At 46.7% G+C, this 26,174-nt stretch overlaps 1 protein-coding gene across 2 annotated transcripts in view; it reads right to left on the reverse strand.

Annotated features, from left to right (window-relative positions):
- The window catches only part of CNGB3 (cyclic nucleotide gated channel subunit beta 3), a 1,205,394-nt gene that overhangs the window by 735,109 nt on the left and 444,111 nt on the right, over positions 1-26,174 (reverse strand). For both annotated transcript variants that reach the window (XM_069621307.1, XM_069621308.1), the window contains exon 7: positions 14,906-15,114. In XM_069621307.1, coding sequence (XP_069477408.1) covers positions 14,906-15,114 — 209 coding nt within the window. The remainder of the gene's footprint in view (positions 1-14,905; positions 15,115-26,174) is intronic.

The following is a 26,174-nucleotide window of genomic DNA, read 5'->3' on the forward strand; positions in this document are numbered from 1 at the left end:
GCCGTTGAAGGGCAAGTGCAGTAATCAGGTGCAAATTGTCAACTGCGCTCAGAAGGGATACTTGAAAACCCAAACCGAAGGCCGGGTATGGTTTGGAGGCACCACATGGCTGACCCATAGCAGTCATAACTACACAGCCTCATCTCGCACTCAATCAGAACACATCACCGAAGCAACATACACATGGTTTGCACACACATGCATGGCCACTCACCGGACATTGCCTCAAGATCTGGTAGGTCTCCCATGCCTTGGATCTGACCCTCTGTGATGAAGGCTCCAGCGATAGACTCATGTTCTGTGAGTACTTCCTCCTCTTGTGGAGACCCACTGCCAGTCACCAGAGTAGAGGCATGATTGGAAGCCAGCTTGTTCTTTGCTCTGCCTTTGAGGTCATTCCACCGCTTAGAGCAATCATCAGCTGTGTGCCTCAAAAATCCAAGGACACTAATCTGGTCCGTGATGCACTGCTAGTGGGCCCTACGTTGAGCAGTCGTAGTCTTGCACCCTGCAGTCACTAGCATTTTGCGGCTATTGGCCAACACGTAGCCCACAAGTGAGTATTCATTGTTCACATCATTGAAACAACGCTTCCTTGACGTGCCGGAGGGGGAAGCCGTGTCTGGGGTCCCAGCCTGTACTGCAAGAGCACCCTTCTTCCTCTTGGGAGGTGGTGCGGACCCTGAGTGGCTTACGCCGCTCTGGTTGGTAGGGGCTGAAGCGCAGGTGGACTGGGTACTGGAAGTAGCCAAAGGCACGATGATCAAAGGTCTCACTGCAGGCATTGGCTGCTGGGTGATGTTGGCAGGACCAACCTCAGTGTGATGGACTTGGACCAACACTGTCCCAGCTGGGAGACTCGGAGCTGGGGTGGATTGAGCTGCAGCTGCCCCTGCAACCTCCTCACCCTGCCTACTTGGGGCAGCAGATGACCTTGCTGCCCCAGATCCACGGGGCCTGGTGACAGCAACTTTCACCGCCACACATGGCTTTGACTTGGTGACACGGAAGTCAGCCTGGGAGTCATCCTGTGCCGGTTCGGTTGACAATATGGGCTGGGTTAACAAGACCTGAACTGGGATGGTGTCAGCTGCATCTCCCTGACCCATTGGGGGGCATAGGTGTCCCTGATTGGTCCTCCATACGTTGGCCTCTTGGGCCACCGTGCACATCCTGGCCACGTCCCCTACCGCGCCCACCTCTTAGAGGTCGGCCACCTTTGCCTCCCTCACCGCTTGGTCGCCTCCCAACCGTGGCACTGATGTTCTTGTGTGAATGGGAGGTGCAGTAAACAATTGTCCTGGGGAATTGGGTGAAAGGGGCAGGGTACGTACCCTAGTGCTTTAGCAAGGCTGTCTGTGACCCCTGGGGGATGATGACGGGTCACGCAACGTTTAGGCACCCCGAAAACAAAATATTAACGTGCACGCGACCCCTGGTAGCCCACGTGAGTGGAATAAAGAACCCGCACTACACTGTAGCACCCAGAAACACAAAAAGAAGCATACGCGTGGTACACGCAGGCTACAATGACCTCTGAATGAGTATGCGACACACTGGGAACACCACAGTTGAAAATTATGTGCGCGACTTACCGTCTGCCTGAAAAAGAACATGAAAAAGACATGCGTGTGCGTGTTGGCAACACCCCCACCGTCTGAGTATACAAGGATTACGAACTGGAACCGCTGTGAAGTAATCACGTGTGAACCGACAAGAAGTACAAGAATCACCCGCTCGCTCCCCACAAAAAGCACGTACAAGAAAATGGCATCCTACGTGTACCTTTTAACCCAGCCCACATGCGACGTCACTTACGTGCGTATGCGCTAAGGGCCTTTCCTCCATTACACGCAGTGACACCTGGACGTGCAGTTTTTGCACGTGCACAATCTACATGCACCACGTGTGGAGGGAAACGCCTGCGCGCGTTACGTCAAAGACGTGCTTACGCGCTAAGGGCCTTTCCTCGAATTACATGCTGACATGCACTTTTTTCACGTGCCAAATCACTCCATATCAAGCTGTCCACCTAACAACACACGAAAGACCACAATCCTGCCCAGAAGGCCATTCTCCTGCCCCCCAGTGCCCTGAGCATGCTCCCACCTGTTATCTGCTGCTGCCTGCCTGCCTGCTGGCCACGTGCCCTGCTGTTTGGTGCCTGCATGTCAGCCATCTGCAAGGGTCCAGTTGCTGTGACCACCCCAGCTGGAACAGAAGACTCCCGATTGGCATTCCATCGCTCCACAGCCCAGCCCCAGGACCCAGTTGCCCACCCACACCTGCCTTGGGGTGTTGTCATGTCCGACACAACACCATCTGGCACCAGTGGCAACCCCCCAGCAGAGAGGCAGAGGGCTGCCAGCTTCAGTGCCAATGAAGTTGGCATCCTGGTGGAGCAAGTCCTGGGGCATTATGATGCCCTCTTTGGAAGTTTACACACCGTCAATGAAGGACGGAAGAGGATCTGGAAGGACATTGTGGCTGCCTTCAACGTGGAGGGGGTGGCAGCCCACAACATGCAACACGTCTGGAAGCGCTGGGAGGACTTCAGGTCCAGGACCCTCAGCAAGGCCCGGCACCTCTTGAAGGCAAAGCATGCAGAGGGGTGCCGGGTCCCCCTTACCAACATCCAGATGAGGGTCCTGGAATGCATACACCCAGCCCTCCACCTCCAGATCCTTCAGAGGCAGACCCGTCCGGAGTCGAGCAGTAAGTGTACATGCATACTGATTGGATACTGTGCATGTTGAGGTGTGGCAGGAGTGTGCAGGTTGGACATATGTCTTGGTAGGCCCATGTATGGATGTGTATGTACAGGGACATGAGCCTGCCGCATGTAAGTCCAGTTATGTGTGAGGCACATCAATGGTGTATGTGTTCAAATGCATGTTGGCCAAATGCATCTGTGGGTGCACATATGTTTAAATGTCTGTGTATGTACTGTGGCATGGTTGTGGTGTGACACATGGATGCTGGTTCCACCTTCATGTGTGTGCACAATTTACATGTGCATGTGTGTGTATTTGACATGTGTGCCACTGTGATACACCATGGATGCATGTGACACTGACATGCAGGAGGCTGATTGGCAGATGTGACATGGATGGCGATGATATCACTGCGACAGGTGGAGATGTACAGATGCATGTATGTCTGGTGGTGTATGTGCATGTGTTGTGCACTCACCGTATTGCATGTGACATCAGGCTAACCTTCGGATGCTCATGCTGTTGTATGTGTATGGATGGTGCTGCCTGCTGCAACATACCTGTTAATTTGCGTATGTGTGTGTGTGGTTGAAATTATATGTGTGTTGGGGAGTGTGATGCCATGTGTGAAGTTTGACACTGCCACTCATGTGCAGGACATGTCATGTGTGTATCAGACCATTGTACAGTGCCCTGATGCCTGTGTTCTGTCTCTCCCTGTCTGCAGCGTCAACTGATGAAGAGGGCGGAGATGGTGCTGTGGAGCACAGCTGCAGGGATCGCACCGCCAGCCGGAGACGCAAGGCCCAGATCCTCTCCCAGGTTGTCATCTCGTCGGGGAGTGAGGAGTCTGGTGCCATGTCCGTTGCCGCAGCTGCCGAGGGTAGGTCCAAGAGGCAGAGGTCAGAGGTGGACTCCTCGGCAGCAGAAGGGGCAGCTGAGACCCCACAGGGACCTATGGAGTAAGATGGCACAGAGTCATCCAGAGGGGGGATTCCACTGGTGCTAGTGGTGCAGTCCAGGGGCAGGGACAGGTGGCAGCACATGCGGCCGCGGAGGTTCCTGTGTGTAATGCTGTCCCCGATCCTGTGACTGCATCATCCTGCACCAGCAGGGATGCCTTCGTCCAGACCCGTTCTCAGGGAAGGAATGCGCAAACAACAACTGGCCTTCCTCTCCGTTCGGACGTGGCAATCCGGGACCGTGTTGAGCCTGTCCTGGCTGGGGTGGTGTTGCGTCAACGTGGCATCCGGGATGACGTGCAGGGTTTTCGTGAGGACTCTGCACCTTATTTGGGATGCCTCATTGACCGCGTTGACCTACAAGGATGGGTCACCAGTGCTGGGTTCCTCCGTCTGCTGGACCTTCTACCGACCCTCTCCTCAACTGAACCCCCTATGCCCCAATCATCCTCCGTGCCATCTTCCGGCCCAAGTATCACCTAGGCACCCTGTGGAGTTGCCTCTGAGCCAGCTGGCAGGCTGGTGGAGGACACTTCCCTGCCACAGTCGGGAGTCGGAGGTCCAGCAGGGGTGGCCACCCCAACAACTGGACCCCAAGCGGGAGGAGGACGTGCAGGCATCAACAGGCAGGGCACATGCACGGCAGCAGCAGCCTCAAGGTGGGAGCGATAATGGCTCAAGGCCATCAACATCAGAGGGGCAGGCATCGGCCGGAGGGCTGGAGGACCTTGGATTGGGAATTTCTTCCGTTTGGCAGCGTTTGGGCCAGCAAATAGATGCGCAGCGCCGGCGGGCAGAAGAGGCATGGCTCACTATGTTCAGGTCAGAGAACTCCATGCTCAGGGCGCTGAGGCGGGCTGAGTGCCTCTAGGACATTCACAGGGAGTTGGAGGGACATGGCGTTATCCCTGCGAGACCTCGGGCCAGGGAACAGGCCCGCCTCCAGGACATTGAACAGGAGTTCGATGATGTCATGGCCCGGGAAATCAACAAGTAAGTCGTAGGACTTGCCCGCCGCCATTGTATATAGTTGATTAGTGTTAGGTTTCCTTTCTATTTTTCTTTCATTTGGGGTGCATGGACTATGCCCCACCTTTTTGTATATAGTTATTTGTGAGGTTTGGTATTTTGTAGGTTTCCTTTGGATTGTTGGGCTCATGGACCCTGGATTTTTACATTGTATATATTTCTGGACTGGATTTGACTTCATTGATTTCTTTTTACCCATGGAGCAATGGTTTTCTTTTTTGTTTACCTTTGGATTTGGTTTGATGAATGAACGCTTTGGAGCCTTTTTCATTTGGATTTATTTTGATTCCTCATTCATATTTTTTCATTCATTTTGGGCATGCAGCCTTTTGTTTATTATTTCTTTTATTGTGTGATTTTCTTTCATTCCCTTGCTTTGTATTTAATACATTTTGGTTTCATACTTCATTTGTGTGGTATTCTCTCATTGGTTTCATGCATGTCACGATGTGGGTTTTCTCATTCACTTGCACCCATTGTGTGTGTGTGAGATGGACATGTATTGATGTGCATACTTGTCACTTGGGATCTATCATGACATGGGGATTTCAATGTGGGGTGGATGGAATACTTGGTTGGGTGTTTGGACTGGGGTGGCGTGGGGTGGGATTTGGGTGGCCATAAGGGCCATGAGTGTGGATCGTGATACGTGTTGGGGGGATATGAGTCGGGGCCTGCTGGCAGGTGCCCGTCACTACTGGGTGGGTGGGGGTGCAGGGGGACATGAGTCGGGGCCTGCTGGCAGGTGCTGTCACTGCTGGGTGGGTGGAGGTGCAGGGGGACATGAGTCGGGGCCTGCTGTCATGTGCCCGTCACTGCTGGGTGGGTGGGGGTGCAGGGGGACATGAGTCGGGCCATGCTGGCAGGTGCCTGTCACTGCTGGGTTGGTGAGGGTGCAGGGGGACATGAGTCGGGCCTACTGGCAGGTGCCCGTCAATGGTGGGTGGGTGAGTGGGTGGGGGGACATGAGTCGGGGCCTGCTGGCAGGTACCTGTCAATGGTGGGTGGGTGAGTGGATGGGGGACATGAGTCGGGGCCTGCTGGCAGGTGCCTGTCAATGGTGGGTGGGTGAGTGGGTGGGGGGACATGAGTCGGGGCCTGCTGGCAGGTGCCCATCACTGGGGGTGGCTGGATGGGTGGGGGCTCACAAGTGAGCTCACAAGTGCATGGTGCCATGTGGTCTGCCTGCAGGGCATGGGGAAGGGGGAAACCGCACACCCGGGAGGGCCCACGATGCCAAATAACATGTGAAACTTCCGCACACCCCGAAATACACGTGCCCCGCTCGCACAAGGCCTATCACATGTGAAACTTCCTGCACACCCCCGAAATACACATACCCCGCTCGCACAAGGCCTATCGTGTGTGAAACTTCCTGCGCACCCCCGAAATACAAGTACCCCGCTCGCACAAGGCCTATCGCCTGTGAAACTTCCCGCACACCCCCGAAAAACACATACATCTCTCGCACAAGACCTATCGCATGTGAAACTTCCCGCACCCCCCCGAAATACACGTACCCTGCTCTCTCCTGGAGTATCGCATGTGAAACTTCCCGCTCACCCCCAAGATACACATACCCCGCTCGCACAAGGCCTATCGCGTGTGAAACTTCCTACGCCCCCCCAAGATACACATACACAACTCGCACAAGGCCTATCGTGTGTGAAACTTCCTGCGCACCCCTGTAATAAACATACCCTGTTCACACAAGGCCTATCGCGTGTGAAACTTCCCGCGCACCCCCGAAATACACGTACCCCACTCGCTCAAGGCCTATCGCGTGTGAAACTTCCCACACACCCCTGAAATACACGTAGCCCGCTCGCACAAGGCCTATCGTGTGTGAAACTTCCTGCGCACCCCTGAAATACACGTACCCCGCTCGCACAAGCTCTATCGCGTGTGAAACTTCCTGCACACCCCCCAAATACATGTACCCCACTCGCACAAGGCCTATCGCGTGTGAAACTTCCTGCGCACCCCTGAAATACACATACCCCGCTCGCACAAGCTCTATCGAGTGTGAAACTTCCCGCGCACCCCCAAAATACACGTACCCCGCTCTCGCCTGGAGTATCACGTGTGAAACTTCCCGCGCACCCCCAAAATACATGTACCCCGCTCACACAAGGCCTATCGCGTGTGATACTCCCCACATACCACTGAAATACACGTAGCCCACTCTCGCCCAAGGCCCATTGCGTGTGAAACTCCCTGCGTACCCCCAAAATACACGCATGCACCCCATCCACCCTGGGCATTCCCCGCAGGCAGCCCACGCCACAGGGGGGTGCTTATTCTATGCAATTTACCTGGCACGAGCGGGGTATGCGTATTCCGAGGGGTGCGCCAGTACATTTTCAGGCTTTTGGGTGACGTGAGCGGGTGCGCGTAGTATTTTCACACGATTACAGTGTACCAGCCCTGTAAGCTGGTGCAGGGTTAGCGCGGCCCTTTTCTCTGCATTGGGGATTTCAATGCCTTTTCCTTGCGCAAGGGGCATTCTTGGGGGAGTAACTGGTGCTGTGGGATGTTCTCTGCGTCAGTGCTCAAAATGGTTTGGGAATTCCATGAATACGCGGTGCGCCAGAATGCTGTTTAGCGCACACGGCTGGCACACGCTGGCGCACGTTCCCTCTCTGCGCTGCTCGCGTGCGCTGCCTCTGCGCTGAAATCTATGAATTACCCCCTTACTTTGAGTTTGTTTACTTGCTCTTCCCCTTAATCCCCTTTCACTCCTCTCTGTACCCTTCTCTTTGATATAAGTGTTATCAGGGTTATCAGGGATAGTTGCAATCACCCTACATTCTACAAAGTGATCTGACCGATCTTGCGATTGAGAATGGGGTATAGATGCAATACCAGGAAAAATAACATTATTGGTGGAGAAATCAGTGGGATGTTCTGATTGCGCAGCAGACTCTGATTTACTATGTAAATTATAGTTGCTGCTCTTACCTGCCATTTTAGTTGTAGGCAGTAGATGCCTCAGTGTGCCTGCTTTCCAGGCCACCGGCAATGAACAGCAACCAACAACCCCCAGCAGCCCACTAGCAGCACGAGATGGAGCGCCGATGGGCAGCTGGAGCGCTGAAGTGCAGAAGCACCGGAGCGGAGATGCCCAACTGATGCACAGCTGTACACTGCATGCTGTATTCAATGGTGCTGGAATTCTGGATCACTGGCCATCTGAGGGGCCCAAGCCGAATGCCTAAAAGCAGGCAGCCAGAACATAGTACTACCAATGATAATATGAACAATATATGACATTGAGGAAATTGCCTTGCCACATTTGTGCCCTGTATATCAATGGGGCTATGAAACATCAGTGATTTTACAGATTAGGCCAGACAACTGCCTGATGGATATTGAAGACAATAATGCTCATTTTACAGTTGCCTTCTCAATCCCTCAAATTGTGTCAGAATGATAAATCAATTGAATCTGAGTAGCAACACAATCATGGTTATTTCATAATATTTAATATAAACAGATGTCTGGCCAACCTGATCAAGTCCGCTATCTAACCTTGGAGACCAAAAGATGGGTTGGTCAAAGGTACCCTCGGCTGCTCTCAGCTATTGGATGTTGTACCTAGAAGAGTCATACATGGAATCTGCAGGCCACCCCTGCCCGGCTTATGAGTACTCACCCCCCCACCCCCACCATACCTACAAACACTAGCAACTACAAAGGGAGAATGAGGAGTCAGAACCCCTTAAAAATACCTTTTATCATAATGGGTTCCACCTCTTTTGCCAGGCCCAAAGAGCCAGCATTGGAAATGAAGACTTCCAATTTAAGGAAACAAAGCAGCAACATTTTAAAACCACTGGCACTCAGAGAAATACATTTCTTTCTTCAGCACTGAAGTAGCAGGAAACATTTCTGAGGCATGCTTGCAATAACTGTGGAAAGCCCATGGATACAAAGTTGTACTCAACACAATGGGCAATTGACTCACTTGTTCCACAGACAAGACATGGCTCCTCCAGGACAGCAGCAGAAGTTGGTAGTGATCCTTCCTTCCGACAGGTCACCGGTTTCTTCGCAGGTCTCACAGCTGAATAGGATTTTTGGCTCCTTCAGGTTTCTCCAGGATCTCTGGGGAATGGGTACAGGGGTCCCCTTCTTATCCTAAAAGCCATTACTAGCCAATGACAGGACTAGCCCACACACACACCCCAGCACTGGTCCAGTCAGGACCACTGGTGGGAACGCTCATGCATATCACTCAAACACACTGAAACCAGTTTGTGGATTGGAACCAGACAGTCCGAGACCACATCCTGCCAGTAAACACATACATCCCTCCAGTAGCCCGCCAAAAGCCTCTACTTTCCCGGGTACTAGAAGTTCATATGAGGATTTTCCTGGTCTCACAGGCCAGGGAGAAGGCTAAAGAACAAGATGGCAAAAGAACAAGCTAATAATCTCGCGGCACGGACATGATTGACCAGTAGCCACAGTTAGCAGCCAAATACGGTAAACATGATAAAGCTAAAACGAAATGTCTGAAAAAGTGGGAAAAAGTCACTGCTGCCAACAGCTTATCCTTGTAGCACACCAAGAGTAAAATCCTGTGTTAGTCTAGGGCAAACAAAAAGTGTACCCCATTGTACTGCAGTGTATGCTGCTTTGTACATTGATAAAAGTTACCACAAGTGATACAAAGTAACCAAAAGTAGAAACACAATAACACAACTAAGGGAAACAATGTTTCCCAGGGTTTATAGTGATAGTACCAAAAAAATAGTTCTGACAAACAAAAGTTTCGAATCAAAAGTATCGAAAGTAAAAGTTTCGACATCTAATAGAAATCATGTAAATAGTCATTTGGTCGAAACAAAAGCTTCGAACGTTGAAACCAGATAGTACTTGAACAACTGCCCAATTAAGGGTTAAAACAATAGAAAGGACCAATGAGTAATGAACCTTATGTAGAGACTGACACACAGGTGACAGTTGAAAACAAACTGTCAGTGCGTGAGAGAACCAGAGAAAGGAAACACCTGCTAACATGAACATCGCATTCCGTGACAAAAAACATCAGGTAAACAAAATGAATAATGATAATGAACTGTCAAAATGAGAAAAAATGACCCATGTTAGAGTAATGAAAACAAAATTAACCCGTACTTTCGATATTTCAGATACATGATGAGTGCCACAATTGATTATGTAAAATCACAAATGGGAGGAAACCAGTTGGTATATGGAGGTTACATGTACAATCGTGAAATGAAACGTAAAGAAAAACCATATTGGAAATGTACGGAGTACCACAAATTGAAATGTACAGGAAGAGCGATTACGGAAGGGGAAAAGATACGAAACACAGGGGAGCACAATCATAGGCCAGATAATACCGCTATATTGATAAAAAAGATAATAAATGAAATTAAGAAAAATGCGGAAACACATCAAGATGAGGCAAGTGGCTCAATAGTAAGCAGGACATTTGAATAAATACTGCTGCATGTAGCGGCTCAAATGTCAAATACAAAACTGCTGCAACGTAGCATTAATAGCCAAAAACAACAAAAAGAAAACCTACCAATGGCACCTCATCCTTATGCTGAAATAGATATACCAGAAATATTGCAAAAAACTGAAAAGGGGGAACAGTTTCTCTTTGCCACATTAGAAATTAAACAGGAAAAAAGACACATTTTTACAACTAATGACAATTTACTACATCTAGTAAATTCAACAGTATGGCATGCAGATGCAACATTTAAATAATGTCCTGAACCGTTTGTACAATTTTATAGTATACATGGCAATATTAATGAGACAGTAATACCGTTGGTATATGCATTAATGGCAGGTAAAACAGGGGAATTGTATAGATGTCTACATGGAAAAATAAAAGAAGCTATTCCAGAAAAAAATGCCAAATACAGTAGTAATGGACTACGAGCAAGGACAAATAAAAGCTTTTAAAACAATATACCCAGAGACACATATCCAAGGATGTTTTTTTCATTTTGGCCAAGCCATATGGAGAAACTCCATGCGCAGGGCGCTGAGGCGGGCTGAGTGCCTCTAGGACATTCACAGGGAGTTGGAGGGACATGGCGTTATCCCTGCGAGACCTCGGGCCAGGGAACAGGCCCGCCTCCAGGACGTTGAACAGGAGTTTGATGATGTCATGGCCCGGGAAATCAACAAGTAAGTCGTAGGACTTGCCCGCCGCCATTGTATATAGTTGATTAGTGTTAGGTTTCCTTTCTATTTTTCTTTCATTTGGGGTGCATGGACTATGCCCCACCTTTTTGTATATAGTTATTTGTGAGGTAGGGTATTTTGTAGGTTTCCTTTGGATTGTTGGGCTCATGGACCCTGGATTTTTACATTGTATATATTTCTGGACTGGATTTGACTTCATTGATTTATTTTTACCCATGGAGCAATGGTTTTCTTTTTTGTTTACCTTTGGATTTGGTTTGATGAACAAACGCTTTGGAGCCTTTTTCATTTGGATTTATTTTGATTCCTCATTCATATTTTTTCATTCATTTTGGACATGCAGCCTTTTGTTTATTATTTCTTTTATTGTGTGATTTTCTTTCATTCCCTTGCTTTGTATTTAATACATTTTGGTTTCATACTTCATTTGTGTGGTATTCTCTCATTGGTTTCATGCATGTCACGATGTGGGTTTTCTCATTCACTTGCACCCATTGTGTGTGTGTGAGATGGACATGTATTGATGTGCATACTTGTCACTTGGGATCTATCATGACATGGGGATTTCAATGTGGGGTGGATGGAATACTTGGTTGGGTGTTTGGACTGGGGTGGCGTGGGGTGGGATTTGGGTGGCCATAAGGGCCATGAGTGTGGATCGTGATACGTGTTGGGGGGATATGAGTCGGGGCCTGCTGGCAGGTGCCCGTCACTACTGGGTGGGTGGGGGTGCAGGGGGACATGAGTCGGGGCCTGCTGGCAGGTGCTGTCACTGCTGGGTGGGTGGAGGTGCAGGGGGACATGAGTCGGGGCCTGCTGTCAGGTGCCCGTCACTGCTGGGTGGGGGTGCAGGGGGACATGAGTCGGGCCATGCTGGCAGGTGCCTGTCACTGCTGGGTTGGTGGAGGTGCAGGGGGACATGAGTCGGGCCTACTGGCAGTTGCCCGTCAATGGTGGGTGGGTGAGTGGGTGGGGGGACATGAGTCTGGGCCTGCTGGCAGGTGCCCGTCAATGGTGGGTGGGTGAGTGGGTGGGGGGACATGAGTAGGGGCCTGCTGGCAGGTGCCTGTCAATGGTGGGTGGGTGAGTGGATGGGGGACATGAGTCGGGGCCTGCTGGCAGGTGCCTGTCAATGGTGGGTGGGTGAGTGGGTGGGGGGACATGAGTCGGGGCCTGCTGGCAGGTGCCCGTCACTGGGGGTGGCTGGATGGGTGGGGGCTCACAAGTGAGCTCACAAGTGCATGGTGCCATGTGGTCTGCCTGCAGGGCATGGGGAAGGGGGAAACCGCACACCCGGGAGGGCCCACGATGCCAAATAACATGTGAAACTTCCGCACACCCCGAAATACACGTGCCCCGCTCGCACAGGCCTATCACATGTGAAACATCCTGCACACCCCCGAAATACAAGTACCCCACTCGCACAAGGCCTATCGCCTGTGAAACTTCCCGCACACCCCCGAAAAACACATACATCTCTCGCACAAGACTTATCGCGTGTGAAACTTCCCGCACACCCCCGAAATACACGTACCCGGCTCGCGCCTGGAGTATAGCATGTGAAACTTCCCGCTCACCCCCAAGATACACATACGCAGCTATGTATCAAGGCAACATATTGGGAAAGGCTAAACCTATGTGCATGGGCTGTATGATTTAATCTAGTGGCATAGTGCAGTAAGGCGAAACTGTGAATTACATTTTGTGTTATGTATATCCACGATAAACATTAAAAGCGTAAATGTGTATTGGCTGGTTTACCGAGATGCAGAATACCGTAATGCGGCAAAGTGCATACCACATGTCATCTCAGATAACAAAATGTCCTCCAGGACAAGCAAATTAGATTGCCCAATTTAGACCCTAAGGGGTCATTCCTAGGTTCTCTACTGTTTAATATTTATAGACCTCTGTAGCTCAGCTAATCCATAACTATCGACTTGAATGTCATCTACACTCAGACAACAATTAAAACCATTTCCATATAGAAGGAAAGAACCAATTACTTGTCACTATGAGCCTGACCACGCGTCTCATATAATGAGAGAGGTCTTCCTTAATGGTGTAAAAAAGATGCTATGTTGTAATATCACAAGAATAATGATCCTGACTCAAAATTAAGTGGAATAAAGAAGAGGTACAATGACTTATTCTAGATGAAGTAATGTACACAATAAAAAATACACACATTTTGAATGAAGACAATAACAAAATGTATATATTTCTACTTTAAAGCAAATTATGTGCAAATGAATGTATTTGTTGTATAAATGTGTTTCGCTTTCTTATTGATTTAACAGTACAACAGGGGATCTCTGACATGCTTCTGCCCGCTCTACCCATTTCCCCATTATTTGCACTTACCAATTCCTAGTCCTGGATTTGGCATTGAGAAGGTATTTTCCAGTCTGAAGGTATGAAGAGACACCCATTTGGTGCCAAAGAACCATTTCAGCCCCGATCCCAGCCACGAGTTTCCTTCTCTTTGTTTTTATCTATTTTACAATTTATATTTTATATATTAATGTTGGAATATGTTTGCTTATAAACGCTGTTTTACTTCGTCCTTTTTATTATTACTTATTTTTGCAGAGTTATGTCTACTGCAGACTGTAAAAAACGTGGCTGCTTGTTCCAGGCATCCCAATAGGAATTTTACCCTATCTGGACATAGACGTTTAGAGATCCTGATGTTATCTTTCATTACATATCCACCTGCTCCTCCAAATTACACGCAGGGATTCAGGATCCAATCCTCAGGTGTTCATGCTTCTCAAAGTTGGATCTTTCCTGTTGAGCAGCCACTGTAACAATCTTACAGTCAAAACATAGCGACCCAGTCAAGCAGCCAGACATAGACCCAACTTGACAAAAACAGGTCCAGATCAAACCTGCTCTAAAATGTCTACACTTGCTATTGGTGACCTGCGAGATTCTCAAGGCTTAGGCCCATGCTTTCCGGAACAAGGGGCCCTCCTAACTTTGTAAAATACCCCCACCCTAAACCGTACATAGTCCTTATGTTCAAATGACTTCCAGACTATATGCCAACACTGGGGCTTGACCATTCTCCACCCTATCTACCAACTGTATATTGAGTACTGTATTTCAGAAGAGGAGATGAGCATGAGGTAAGTTACTTCAGGCATGTCTTACACTGTAGCTCACAATTCTGCGGAAACTTGAGAAACCAAATCTACTTCATGAAGATACTAAAACGTGAATTCATCAATAAATCATTTGACTAAAGACAATTATGGGCTAAGAATGAGTGCTGTCACCCCCAATCTTTTCTCCTTCCCTCTACAAGCCAGCAACCCCCTTCCCCACACCTGCCCTTCTCCTAACTTGTCTCCCAGCCCAAAGAGTGGAGATCTATAAGTCATAGGGCCTCATTATAAGTTTGCCGGTCCGGTAACAACGGTACCGGTAAGCTTGCCGGTACCAATGTTACCAGACCAGCAAACTACGAGTTCTGCTTGCGGGTGCCTTCCAGCCCGCCAGGTCTGACCTGCGAGTAGAGCATGTCGGATGCACCGGCACCAATCTGAATAGTGCCGTTGCATCCAACCTCCCCAAATGGGAATGGGGATGGGGAGAATTTTATTCTGTCGCCCGCGAATAGGCAATTACCGGGTCTGGCAGGGCCTTAATGACCCGGTAATTGCCTATTCGTGGGCGCCGGAACAATTTGCAAGTTTAGCGGCAACCTGCCGGTTTTAACGGCAGGGCTACCGCCAAACTTGCAATGAGGCCCATTAGCTAGCACATAGCCCCTCTTCTGTTATCGAAGAACCCTTTGCTCGGCATCAGCTCTCCTTCTATGTTCGATATTGATGTTTGAGAAGGTATTCTGAAGTGGTTATAACGCAAAGATCTCAGAACTGTGGCCATCCACAAAATAAATAGCATTGGTTTGCCCATAGTTAGCACCCGGAGTTGCATATGATCTGCTTATGTAACATAATACCACATCTTGATGCCCGTCTCCATGTTTGCACTTACTATTATATCTCCTCCCTTTACGAACTGCAGCCGTGGCTGAAAAACCATGATATCCAAGATGTACAATGCATCGCAAAGAGAATCCACAGTGATCCACAAGGGTAGATTCTGGGCTGTTTGCACTGGGAACACACAACGCACTGGAATGAGCCAGCAATTCCAGTTAAAGGCCAGCGAAATGAAAAACAACCACACCACGTAGTAGCGATCTAGGAAAAGGAGAAAAAAAGATTAAGGATTAATGACGTATCCACTGTTCAGTTTGGTACCAAAGAATGTCCACCGAGGCTAAAAAACAAAACAAAACATTAGTTGCACTGAGCGTCATTCCTTAGTATAAGGCACTTCCCTAAACTGACTGCAACAAATTCACTTGTTAACCTAAAGCTAGTCCTAGCTTTTCAGCGAAGGGCATTTATGACATCTGAGATATTTAGTTTCTCTCTTGTATTATAAGCATTGTCAGAAAGTCCTGGCATCCACAATATGACTGATCAGAAAACCAGGACTGGCTGAACGTGTTGCAGAAGACATAGAGCAACTTGGCAACTGTGGCCGTCATATATGAGTGGTTTGTGAAACATGGAGTATTATTTTGATAGGGAGTGCTACTAGCGTTTTCCAAAGGGGTTCATCATGTATTCTGAGTATGCCGGCGATCTTGGTGCTGGGCAACGCTTGAATGTAATTGGTGCTGCCATGCCAGATACTACTTACCCCATACAAATCTCCCTGTGTGGGCATGTAGAGGTAAATCTGATTTGAAGAGCAACAACACCCTTATCCCACTAAGCAAAACGTATGGAATCAAAAATAAGCTTCTAGAAGGTGAGCTCTTCATTTCTTTGAATATGGATAATGGTCCTCATTAAGAGTCCAGTGGTAGCCATGCCGGCTGTCTCCGGAGTAATTTATTTTTTTTGGCGCCCAGCAATGGGGACTTACCGGGGCATTACAGCCCTGGCGGTCCCAGTAATTCCTCATTGCCGGGCGCCGGAAAATATTACTCCCCATTCCCATTTGAGTCCCATTGGACTCAATGGGAATGGGGAGGACGGATGCACCGGCACCCTTCACGGGTGCATCCGTCTAGGTCAGACCTGGCGGGCGAAAAGGCACCCGCTCGCATAACTCGTACCATTGTTTCTGGACCGGCAACCTTATAATGAGGCCCAATGAGTCAGCAGAACAAGAGCAAATGTACTAGGAGTTGTAGTTGTATTTTGGAATGCTTGGTCTATCCAATGTTGTTAAAACCGGGTATTTTTGTTGGAATTGGCAGAAGACTTTGTGAGCACACTTAATAATTATTGATAATGTTCGCACCATTCTGGATCCAGAGAAATGTAGTTTTTTAAACTTTTTTATTCATTTGTGTTTTTAGTAAACATTATACCTTACACAATTTATAAATCCATAGTTCAAACATCATTTAATTACATATAAAATAATAATGTAATATTTCAATCATCATTTCATGTTCAAACCGACAATGTATCTAAAATACCACAGTCTTCCAAAACAACCAACAACCCATCACCACAACAGCTTACAACTTATACAAAAGGACATTCAAAATTCCTCAATATCAAAAATACAATACCTAGAAAAATGTCTCCACATCTCTCATACTAGATTCATGTTATCCCTCCTCTACTGTCAAAAGTAACTCTTCTCCAAAATCTATTACATTTTGCAGGTCTTTAAAACCCCTTACTAAAGCTATTATTAGAGACAATTGTTCACTTGTCCTCAGTCTCTGCCATAGATCTGGAGTTACTACCGAGGAAGTTGAATTCACAAATGAGGCAAAAAATTGTTCTAAACGAGACTGTCCCTGTGCACTCCAGAACCAGAGGGTAAAGAGCCTCTAAGCCCTCTGATTTACAGAGCCTACAATGGCAGAGTTCTTTCGGGATTCCTAGTCAAGGGAAATTGATTTCTAATGAGGGAAGGTAGTTAATCATATATCTGAAATTGTTAAAACATAATCACATAATACCGCCTTGTTATGAATATTCACCTAAACCTATTCGCACCACACAGAAAACCGCGCTCATAATATTCTGAATTTCGATCGATGTCGCCGCCATTTTAAGAATTGTCCACCATTTTGATTCCAACTCTTGTTTCTATGCTCTAAAATGGTGGACTGTGTTTTCAACTTGCAGTCGAGCTGAACGACCTTTGAGTTCTGTTAATGATTAGGCTGACCGAGAGCAGACTGTTTGACCAATGTAAAGAAACCTTGTAACTCGAATGAACTGCCATCCAGTGTTGTCTGCGCTCACAAGCCTCATCCTCATATAAACAATGAGACAATGGAAAATAAACTCAGATCGTGTGGTCTGGCTGAACCGCATTGTAGCGGCTCTTGGAACAAGGCTTATCGTGGATTAGAGAACCAACAGCACCATTGTAACTTCATGGACATGCAAACTTGTTTAATCCCTTGTACAATATTGTAATATTTGTCATATGAACTGGGCACAAACTCTAGCCAGTGACTTATTAGCTTGGAGAAAGGCTGGACACTGTTTCAAAAATGGTATAAATATGTCTGTTTTTAAATGTCCCGCACTCTCACCCCTCACGGTGTCTGCTGGTACACACTGCGAGGTGGAGGGAGCCAGATAGCTATCTGTTTTGCTCTGACTGTACAGAAATAAAAGATACTTGTATCTTTTCAACCTGTGATTGGTGTATTTCCCTTGTGGTACTAAGCCTCAATATTTTTTTGGTGTTTCAGATGGCGCCCGAATAGGGACCCTCAAGATTGATGTCACCTCGCTGAAGGGAAGATGCGGCAATCGGACCGGGATCGGAGAGTGAGAAAAAGGGGGCCCCTTTGTATGAGACGCAACACCTCACCAGTACTGCACCTTCTGATCCCTGAACAGTGAGCATGTGGTTCCAGAGGGCATCTTGACAAGGGTCCCCATATCGAGGCAGGCTGTTTTGCCAAAATCGCCAAACACGAAGGTCGTCCTTTGTAATCCGATTGGACCTCCTTAGTCCTTTGTAATTAGGTGAGTCATTACCCGATTCCTAAGTATAATGATATCTGGTTGCAGATTTGTATTCGCGAGTTCAAACAACTGCAGGTAACACCAGTGATCTGATATGCCTGGGAAATTGTCTGCCGTTTTCAGGGGTTTATTCTGCAGAGACAGACAATCTTTTGAATTTGGCCGACCGGCACCACAGGAAAGGTCGCCCGCATGTACTGTGTACTGTAAGTACGGCATTGGTAGTATAGTATTCAACGATATTTGGCACAGACAAACTAGACATGCTTCCGAATTTCAGTGGCCAGTTCATGGTAGTTTTGAGATTGCTCGCATAGAGTATTTGGAGTCTATATTGTTAAAGAAAAAGGCTAGGCCTGCAGCATTTGATGTAATTCAGAATTGGAAAAAGAAAGCTATGCAGCTACTTAAGAGCAAAGAAAAACATGCACATCGTCACATGTCTAACACTGAGAAAGCATTATTGTATGATCAACAGAAACAGTCAGTCTGTTAGAAATATGGATAGGGCTTTCCAACTTGGTGTACAGAAAATATATCCGTCTAAGGATATCCATGCCTCACACAAACTAATTAATAAGCTTTTAAATGAGCGTAGGACTGTAGCTACTGCACCTCCTCCCTATGTGCCTCTTCCTGCTGTTTTACCTCTTCCCGCTGTTGCACCTCCTCCTGCTGTTATTCCTGTTCCTCCTGTTGTAGCTCCTCCTCCAGTTGTTGCTCCTCTTCCTGTTGTTGCTCCTCTTTCTGCATCTCTGCCCTTACCACCAGTTGTTGTTCCTTAACTCCGTCTTTACCACCAGCGCTAGTGTCTCCACTACCTGTTGTACAAGATTTGTCTGAATTTTATTTTCCAAGTGGTTCTGCTCCACTTGAAACAATTGAAGGGGCGAGCACTGATTCAAAGGTAGTGACTTGAAGTACAGTTTCAAAAGATAGAAAAAGAGAATTGTATGCATGGGCTAAGAAATCTATAGAAAAAGGTGAAAAATCAGCTGTCTTAATTGCAATTTCTGACCAAGAAAGTATTCCCGAACAGAATATTTTTATAGAGGGGATGGGAATGCAATTGGCTGAAATATGGAATGATTTGATGGACATGGATGTCCCACAAGGGTTGAGGGATTTAAATGTCTTAGCTTACTCAAGGGACACTGCAGAGAAAGTACATGAGCATGTTGAGAGGGTTTTTGAGTTTAAGAGGAGTTAGATCGGTTACAGAGTGATGATATGTATGGTGATAGATTGGACGCTTTGTATGTGCAGAAGCAATTTCTCCCCTCTTGTAAACAAATGAGTGAAGAGACGCGTATTTGCACAAGGGATGCACTTAGATGGATTTCGGATGTTTCGATATCTCCCATGAACGTATATGACACGTTTAGTCAGTATACTCCGGATATGCAAAGGAAAGTGTTACAGGTAATGGTAGAGTACCTGCTGGATGAGTGCATGAAGAAAAAGGTTTGTTGTCCCGCAAACCTGATGGTCATTTATAAGAGAGCATTTTCACCTGATACTGCTTTGACTGCTTTGTCTCTTGATTTAGCCTTGTTGCTTAATGAACATTCAGAATTGCCTACTTATCAATTGCCAATGAGGGAGGTTCCTCCGACATTTGTTCCTAAAATAGAGATTCCAGCGAATGTCGCGACAGGTGCAGCAGCCGCTACTATTGAAGCTCATTATGTTTCACAGTTTGTTCATGTCCCATTCTCTAGACAAGAAGTGAATACCATTAGACAGTCGATTCCAGATATTAGGAAAAATCCAACAGGGTTTTTGCAAAGAAATAGAATCTGTTTTGCATTCGTCAGTTTTCACTCTGGGTGATATAGACTTGTTGTTCCCTGTGATCCTACCTGCTGATTTATGGAAACAGATTAGAACTGGAGATGATCAGGCAGGGCTGGGTGACACATGGGTTAACTTGGTACGGATAGATGAGAAAGGAAAGCTGGTGAGAAACCACCACAGGTGATACTGACACTGCCAGACAGAATAGTTACTAAATTAAAGACTCTAGTTCCAGAGAGAAGAATAGTTTGGGACAAACTCACTGCTTGTACCCAGGGGAAATCTGAAGGTGCTACCAGATTTTTTCATTGGTTTGAACAAGTATTTTCAGATTGTAGCGGTCAAGATTTAAGCACCGAATCAGGAAAAATGTTGTTTGTGGACACATTTGTGCGTGGATTGATGCCTGATATCCAATCACAAATTATGACCACCGAAAGTGCCTTGGAAGCTAAATCACAGTCCGAATTATTGCATATGGCTCAGTATTATGAAAATAGAGCCAATACTGAAAAAGAGAGAATAGAAAAGAAGAAGGGAGACTTGAAAACCAAAGTATTGTTGCAGCAGATAGTAACAGGGACGAGAGGTGGAAGTACACAGTTTAGGGGTCAGTTTGCTCCACAGAGTAATTCGCAGACGGGTCCTGTACACATGAACCAATGTGCTTATTGCAGATAAGAAGGTCATTGGCAAGCACAATATCCGATCCTTCAGCAGGGATCGAATAACACAAATGGTACCATAGGTAGAGGAACCAGAGGCCCCCCAGGGAGTAGGGGGTATTGGTAGACGTCAGTTCGCCCAGAATCCACAGTCATTCTCGCAAGATAGTCAGCAACATAGTGTTGATAATAGGAATATTTTTGATAATCCTTCGACTGCCTATTTTTCTGAAGATCTTATATTTGATGATATATTGTTCCGTTAGGACAGCCCGAAGCAGAATCTGGAACCGGTGCCTATTCCAGTAGATCAGAAAGGGCCCTACGTAGAAATGAAGATGGGGAATAGGAAGCATCTATTTTTGATGATACAGGAGCACAGAAGTGGTCCATTGATCATTCGTGGGTTACAGTTATTCCACTGTCAGGGCAGAATAACATTTCTGTAGGGTTTTCTGGTACACCCGTGGTTAGTCCGGTTTCTCAGCCGCTACCGATTTCACTGGGGCCATTCATGGATCAATGTGCATTTCTTCTAACGATGAATTGTGGTGAGAATTTGTTGGGGTTGCATCTGTTGAAGGAATTAAATGCAGTAATTCATTGTTCTTCGGATGGAGTACATTTGACGATTTCACCTCAGCAATTTTCTGCTTCACAGTTCCTGACTAGGCCTTTACCAACTGAATTGGATAAAGTTCTGGCATGTTTATGGGCAGTTGACGATAATGATGTTGGCATTTTGCAAATTGAACCTCTTAAGATTGTCTTGAAACCAGGTGTTAAGTTGCCACGTAATACACAATATAAGATTTCAGTTGATGGTGAGCAAGTTTTAAAAAGTATAGTTTCTGATTTTGTTAATTGCGGAGTGATTGAGGAAATTGCAGGAAGTTTGTGCAATAGACCGATTTTAACGGTGTACAAGAAAGGGGATAATGCGATTCCTTTCCGTTTCATTATTGATTTACGTGCTATCAATAAGATTGTTGCTCCACAATTTCAAATTGTGCCTGATGTGACCACTATATGAACAATGATTCCAGCTTCAGCTACACATTTTAGTGTTGTGGATCTAAAGAATGCTTTCTTTAGCATTCCTGTACACGTTGACAGTAGATACTTGTTCGCGTTCACCCTAGGGGGATGCTCGTTTACATTCACCCGTGTGCCACAAGGGTACACTGAGAGTCCGAGTATTTACAGTATAGCTTTGAAGGAGCAGCTCGATACACTTGAGTTGCCTTCCACTTGTACATTGTGACAGTATGTTGATGATCTTCATTTAGCTGCAGATTCAGAAGTTGCTTGCAAGGAGGGCACTGTGTTGCTGCTTATCCACCTAGCAGAGCATGGGCAACATGCTTCATTGAAAAAGTTTCAGTATTGTCAACAGGATGTCGCCTATTTAGGCTATCTCCTGTCAAAGGAGGGAAGAAGACTGACACCTGAACGGATAAAAAGCATCTCTAGCATGTCTGTCCCAAATACACAGAAAGAGGTCAGAGCCTTGATAGGCATGGCTTCGTGCTGTAGACAGTGGATCCCGAATTTTTCATTAATGATAAAACCAATGTTGGCACTGACAAAGAAGGGCCTTTCTTTGCCATTTCTGTGGAACTTGGATTGCCAGAAATCTTTTGATCTGCTCAAGGATGCCTTGTGTTCAGCACCAGTTTTGGGCACACCAAATTAGGACAAGGATTTTGTTTTATATGTGCATGAATGTGATGGATGTGCTTTGGCTGTGTTAATGCAGGCACATGGGGGAAGAATAGACTGTGCGGTTATTTTCCCGCCACGCTTGATCCTGTTGCATGCACTTTGCCGAGATGTCTGAGAACTGTTGCTGCTGCTGCTGCATCCATAAAACAAAGGGAGGGTATGGTTTTAGGTCACTCTTTAACCGTGATGGTACCCCACTCCTATCATCGAGCAATCTTGTATCTGTTTCTATTGAACAGAACGCAAACGCAACATCTTACTTCAGCACGATTAACAAGATACGAGTTGATTTTATCTGCACTGCATATCCAAATTAAGAGATGTTACGTATTAAATCGAGCCGAACTATTGCCTCTTCCTCAAGACATTGCTTGCAGTGACAAGAGGTCACATGACTGCCTCTATACCACAGAGCAAGAAACCAAAGGCAGACTTGATTTAAATGACACACCTTTGAAAAATCCACAAGGGGAGCTGTTTTGTGATGGCTCCTGCTTCAAACTTCCGGATGGTACATCCACTGCTGCTTATGCCATCACTCCATTAAGCACTATTGTGGAAACCAAGATAATTTCGCATAGCTCCGCGCAGGCCGCAGAGATTATTGCACTGACTCGAGCTTGTGAACTTTCCAAAGGGCTTAGAGTAAATATATTTACAGACAGCCATTATGCTTTTGGGGTGGTTCACAACTTTGCTAGATTATGGGCAGAGAGAGGTTTCTTGACCTCACATGGAACTAAGATTCAACATGGCACTTTGATAGTTCGGCTACTCTCAGCACTTCCGCTTCCTACTCATCTAGCAATAATGAAGTGCACCGCACACCAGAAAGTAAACGGTGATGTGGGGAGAGGAAACGCTTTTGCTGAAAGGATAGCCAAACAGACTGGCACCGATTTGTATTCAGAAAAAAAGAAGCCACTAATAGTTGTATAATACATGAAGGAATTGATTCGATAAAAAGTATTCAAACTGATGCCACTCCAGAAGAACTTAAGCAATGGGCTGAGGGTTTAGCAAGTTTAGATGATGAAGGTTGTTGAATAGACAATTGTCACAGCTCACTCCCTTCGCTCCCGTTCCCGCCACTTGGGGGCATGTTTTGGGTTTTTTTCCCTACTGGACATTTCCTCCGAACCTTATGCTACAGTGCTGTGATGAATTGGGAGCGCTAAAACCTTATTTTCCAAGTTACTTCCCTTCCGGATCCATTCCAGGTTTTTGGCACCCAGCATGCTACGTTAATCTAATGACTATGCTTCCCAGAATGCCTGGCTCACTGCCTCACCTCCTCCCTTGCAGGACAAGGTTGGGTGGCGAATAGACAACACCTGTGGCTGCAGGTGCAGCAGGCGGCACACCTGAGGGGTGTGCTCGTTAAGGAGCTTTAAAAGCCTCAGTTTACTTCAGTCCAGCGCTGGTCATTGTTGCAGTGTTCCTGTTGTGACTGGTCCCTTGTTCTTGGTTCCTAGTTTTTGTGCCTGGTTCCTAGTTCCTGTTTCTTGTTCCTCTGCCCTGGATTTCGAATGCATGTGCTTAATTGATTTCTGCTTTCTGGATTTCCCTTTCTGTCTTCCTCTGTCTGCAGGCAGCCTTTCTCTGTGCTTTACCCTTTGATGCTGCCCAATTTGCCTGTGCTCTCTGTTTCTTTGAAGCTGCCCTTTGCTACTTAAAACATTTGATGCATTAGTCTTTCCCTTTATAGATTTAGCTTCCTGCCTTTTCTCCTTGGATTGGTGGGAAAGGTTTCCTTTTGTGATATCATTTTCCCTGCTCCTGATCCTTACTTTCTATTGGGATCCATTCCATGTTTTCCATTGCACTTCTGCATTTATTTCCCATTGATTATTAGGTGTGGGGGTGCTGTTGTAACTAGTCCCAGTGTGAATGCCCTTTGTTTTCCTCACTATTCTATAATCACTATTCCTACTTGCCCCTTGACTAGGGTCTTATGTATTTAGTTTCCTCCACCCGTTGCTGTTATAGCCTTAAGGGTCCCTGTTTGATCAACTGGGTTCGTGGGTTTACTGACATTCAAGTGGTCTTTCCGGTCCTCGTGAGTACTGTTTCTAAGTTCCTTATTCAGTATCATCCAGAGTGTCAGCTCACAGATCCTGTCCTTGCTTGCCCTCTACGTGGGCTTAGCGCTGTCAGTTTCTGTAATAGCATAGTGGGTAAGGAGTTCGCCGACTTTCCTTTCAGTCATTAGGAGGTACTAAGTGCTTACCCCACATCCCTTTTCATATATTGGAATTATTGTTTCACTCTATTTGCACTCCTGGGTTTTAGTATACACGAGTCTTGGGTATTGTATGCACGTTGTTAGATTCAAAGTTGTTCACTGTGTGATTCCGTGCACATTTCCCTTGCCATATTCATTGCCTTCTCCCTTTCTTAACAACAATGTCAAGAAAGGATAGATGCTACCCGATGCTTATGTCACTGCTATGGTAACAATGGCTCATGGTCCCACTCATATATGTGATAGAAAAATGTGTAAACTGCTAGAACCTTTTTGGGTAAATGTAAACATCTCAAAGACTGCTGAGCGTTTGGTCCAAAATTGTATGGTATGCTTACAGCATAATGTGGGGAAAGGTACATCAACACCGAGGGGTAGTTTTGGTCCCCCCTCTGTGCTCTCTGAGGTAGTACATTTCGACCTCATCAAAACGGAGTGCTGCCAAAACTACAAATTTGTTCTGGTAGTCATTTGTGCCTTTAGCAAATGTGTCAAAGCCTTCCCTGTAAAAGATGCCACAGCAATAATGAAGGCGAAAACCATGCTTAAGGAATATTTTCCTAGGTTTGGGTTGCTGAGGGTCATTTGGTCGGATAATGGTCCATATTTTATCACTGCCGTTATCCTGCAAATATGCGCAGGATTACAGATCGATAAATGGTTCCATTCGGCCAGACACTCTCAGAATGCCGGACTTGTAACACGCCATAATGGTATATTGAATAATAAGATCGCTAAGGTTTGCGCTAGTAGCAATTTGAAATGGCCAGATGCCTTACCAATAGCTCTATTGTCTATGCGGATGACCCTACAAATAAAAACTGGACTCTCCCCCTACGAAATAGTGATGGGGAGGCCAGCCAATATTTGGAACATGCCCACGCCCAAGCGAATGGAAGACATGGAGCATTTGCTCCTTTCTGAATACTGTGACCAGTTAACTCAAAACTGTATTTGATTTATCAACAGGTGCGAGAAGCCCTCCCAATAAAATACAAGGGGCCAGGTCACTGACTTCGACCCGATGACTGGGGGCTCGCCAAGGTTTTTGAAAGAGCATCCTGTCTCGCACCGCGAAGGATCGGACCATTTCAAGTTTTGTTGGCCACATAGACCACTGTATGAGTAGACGGAAAGAAACACTGGATACACGTGACGCATGTCAAGAGGGTACCTTTTCCTCTGCCACACGATGAAGGAGAAGAGAAGGAGACTGTTTGCTCTGTCCGCATGACAAGTCTGTTCTGATCGACACCAAGGGTGTCCCAGAGATTCTTCCTGAGCCCGTGGGGCCTGGGGAGACAGTTGCTTTGCCTTTGAGTTCTCCCTCGGATCTTTCTGCATCATCGAGCAATCTTGCATCTGTTCCACCACTTTCATCAGGAAGCAACAACACTTTGTTCACAGATCACGCCGTACTTGGAGTCTTGAGGTACGATTTGCGTCTGCGGCACTAGAATTACAGCATAGTATTGGCTGAGCCCACAAGAAACCACTGTTGAGCTAGTCCCTTGTCACCCTCTCACTGAAACATAAATACGCATGGACCGTCAAAGTTACCTTCAAGCAAGATAAGCTACGTGGTCAGGAGACCACCGGTGAATGAACTGAAAGAGCCTAATGGAGAGACTTTCTAAACTGACTCAGAGGAACAATGTCCTTTCCTAACTCTACACGTGCAGAGCAAGCTATTGGTCATGAGGCTGACAAAGAATCCGTTCATCAAAGATCATGTTCCTTGAAGAATCCTTGTTTTCTTGTTGTAATGTTAATCGGTCTAACAGTTGTATTTTCGCGTGGGTTGTGGT

Source organism: Ambystoma mexicanum, chromosome 5q (assembly GCF_040938575.1).
Source record: "Ambystoma mexicanum isolate Mex_15411 chromosome 5q, UKY_AmexF1_1, whole genome shotgun sequence".
NCBI classification, from domain to species: Eukaryota; Metazoa; Chordata; class Amphibia; order Caudata; family Ambystomatidae; genus Ambystoma; species Ambystoma mexicanum.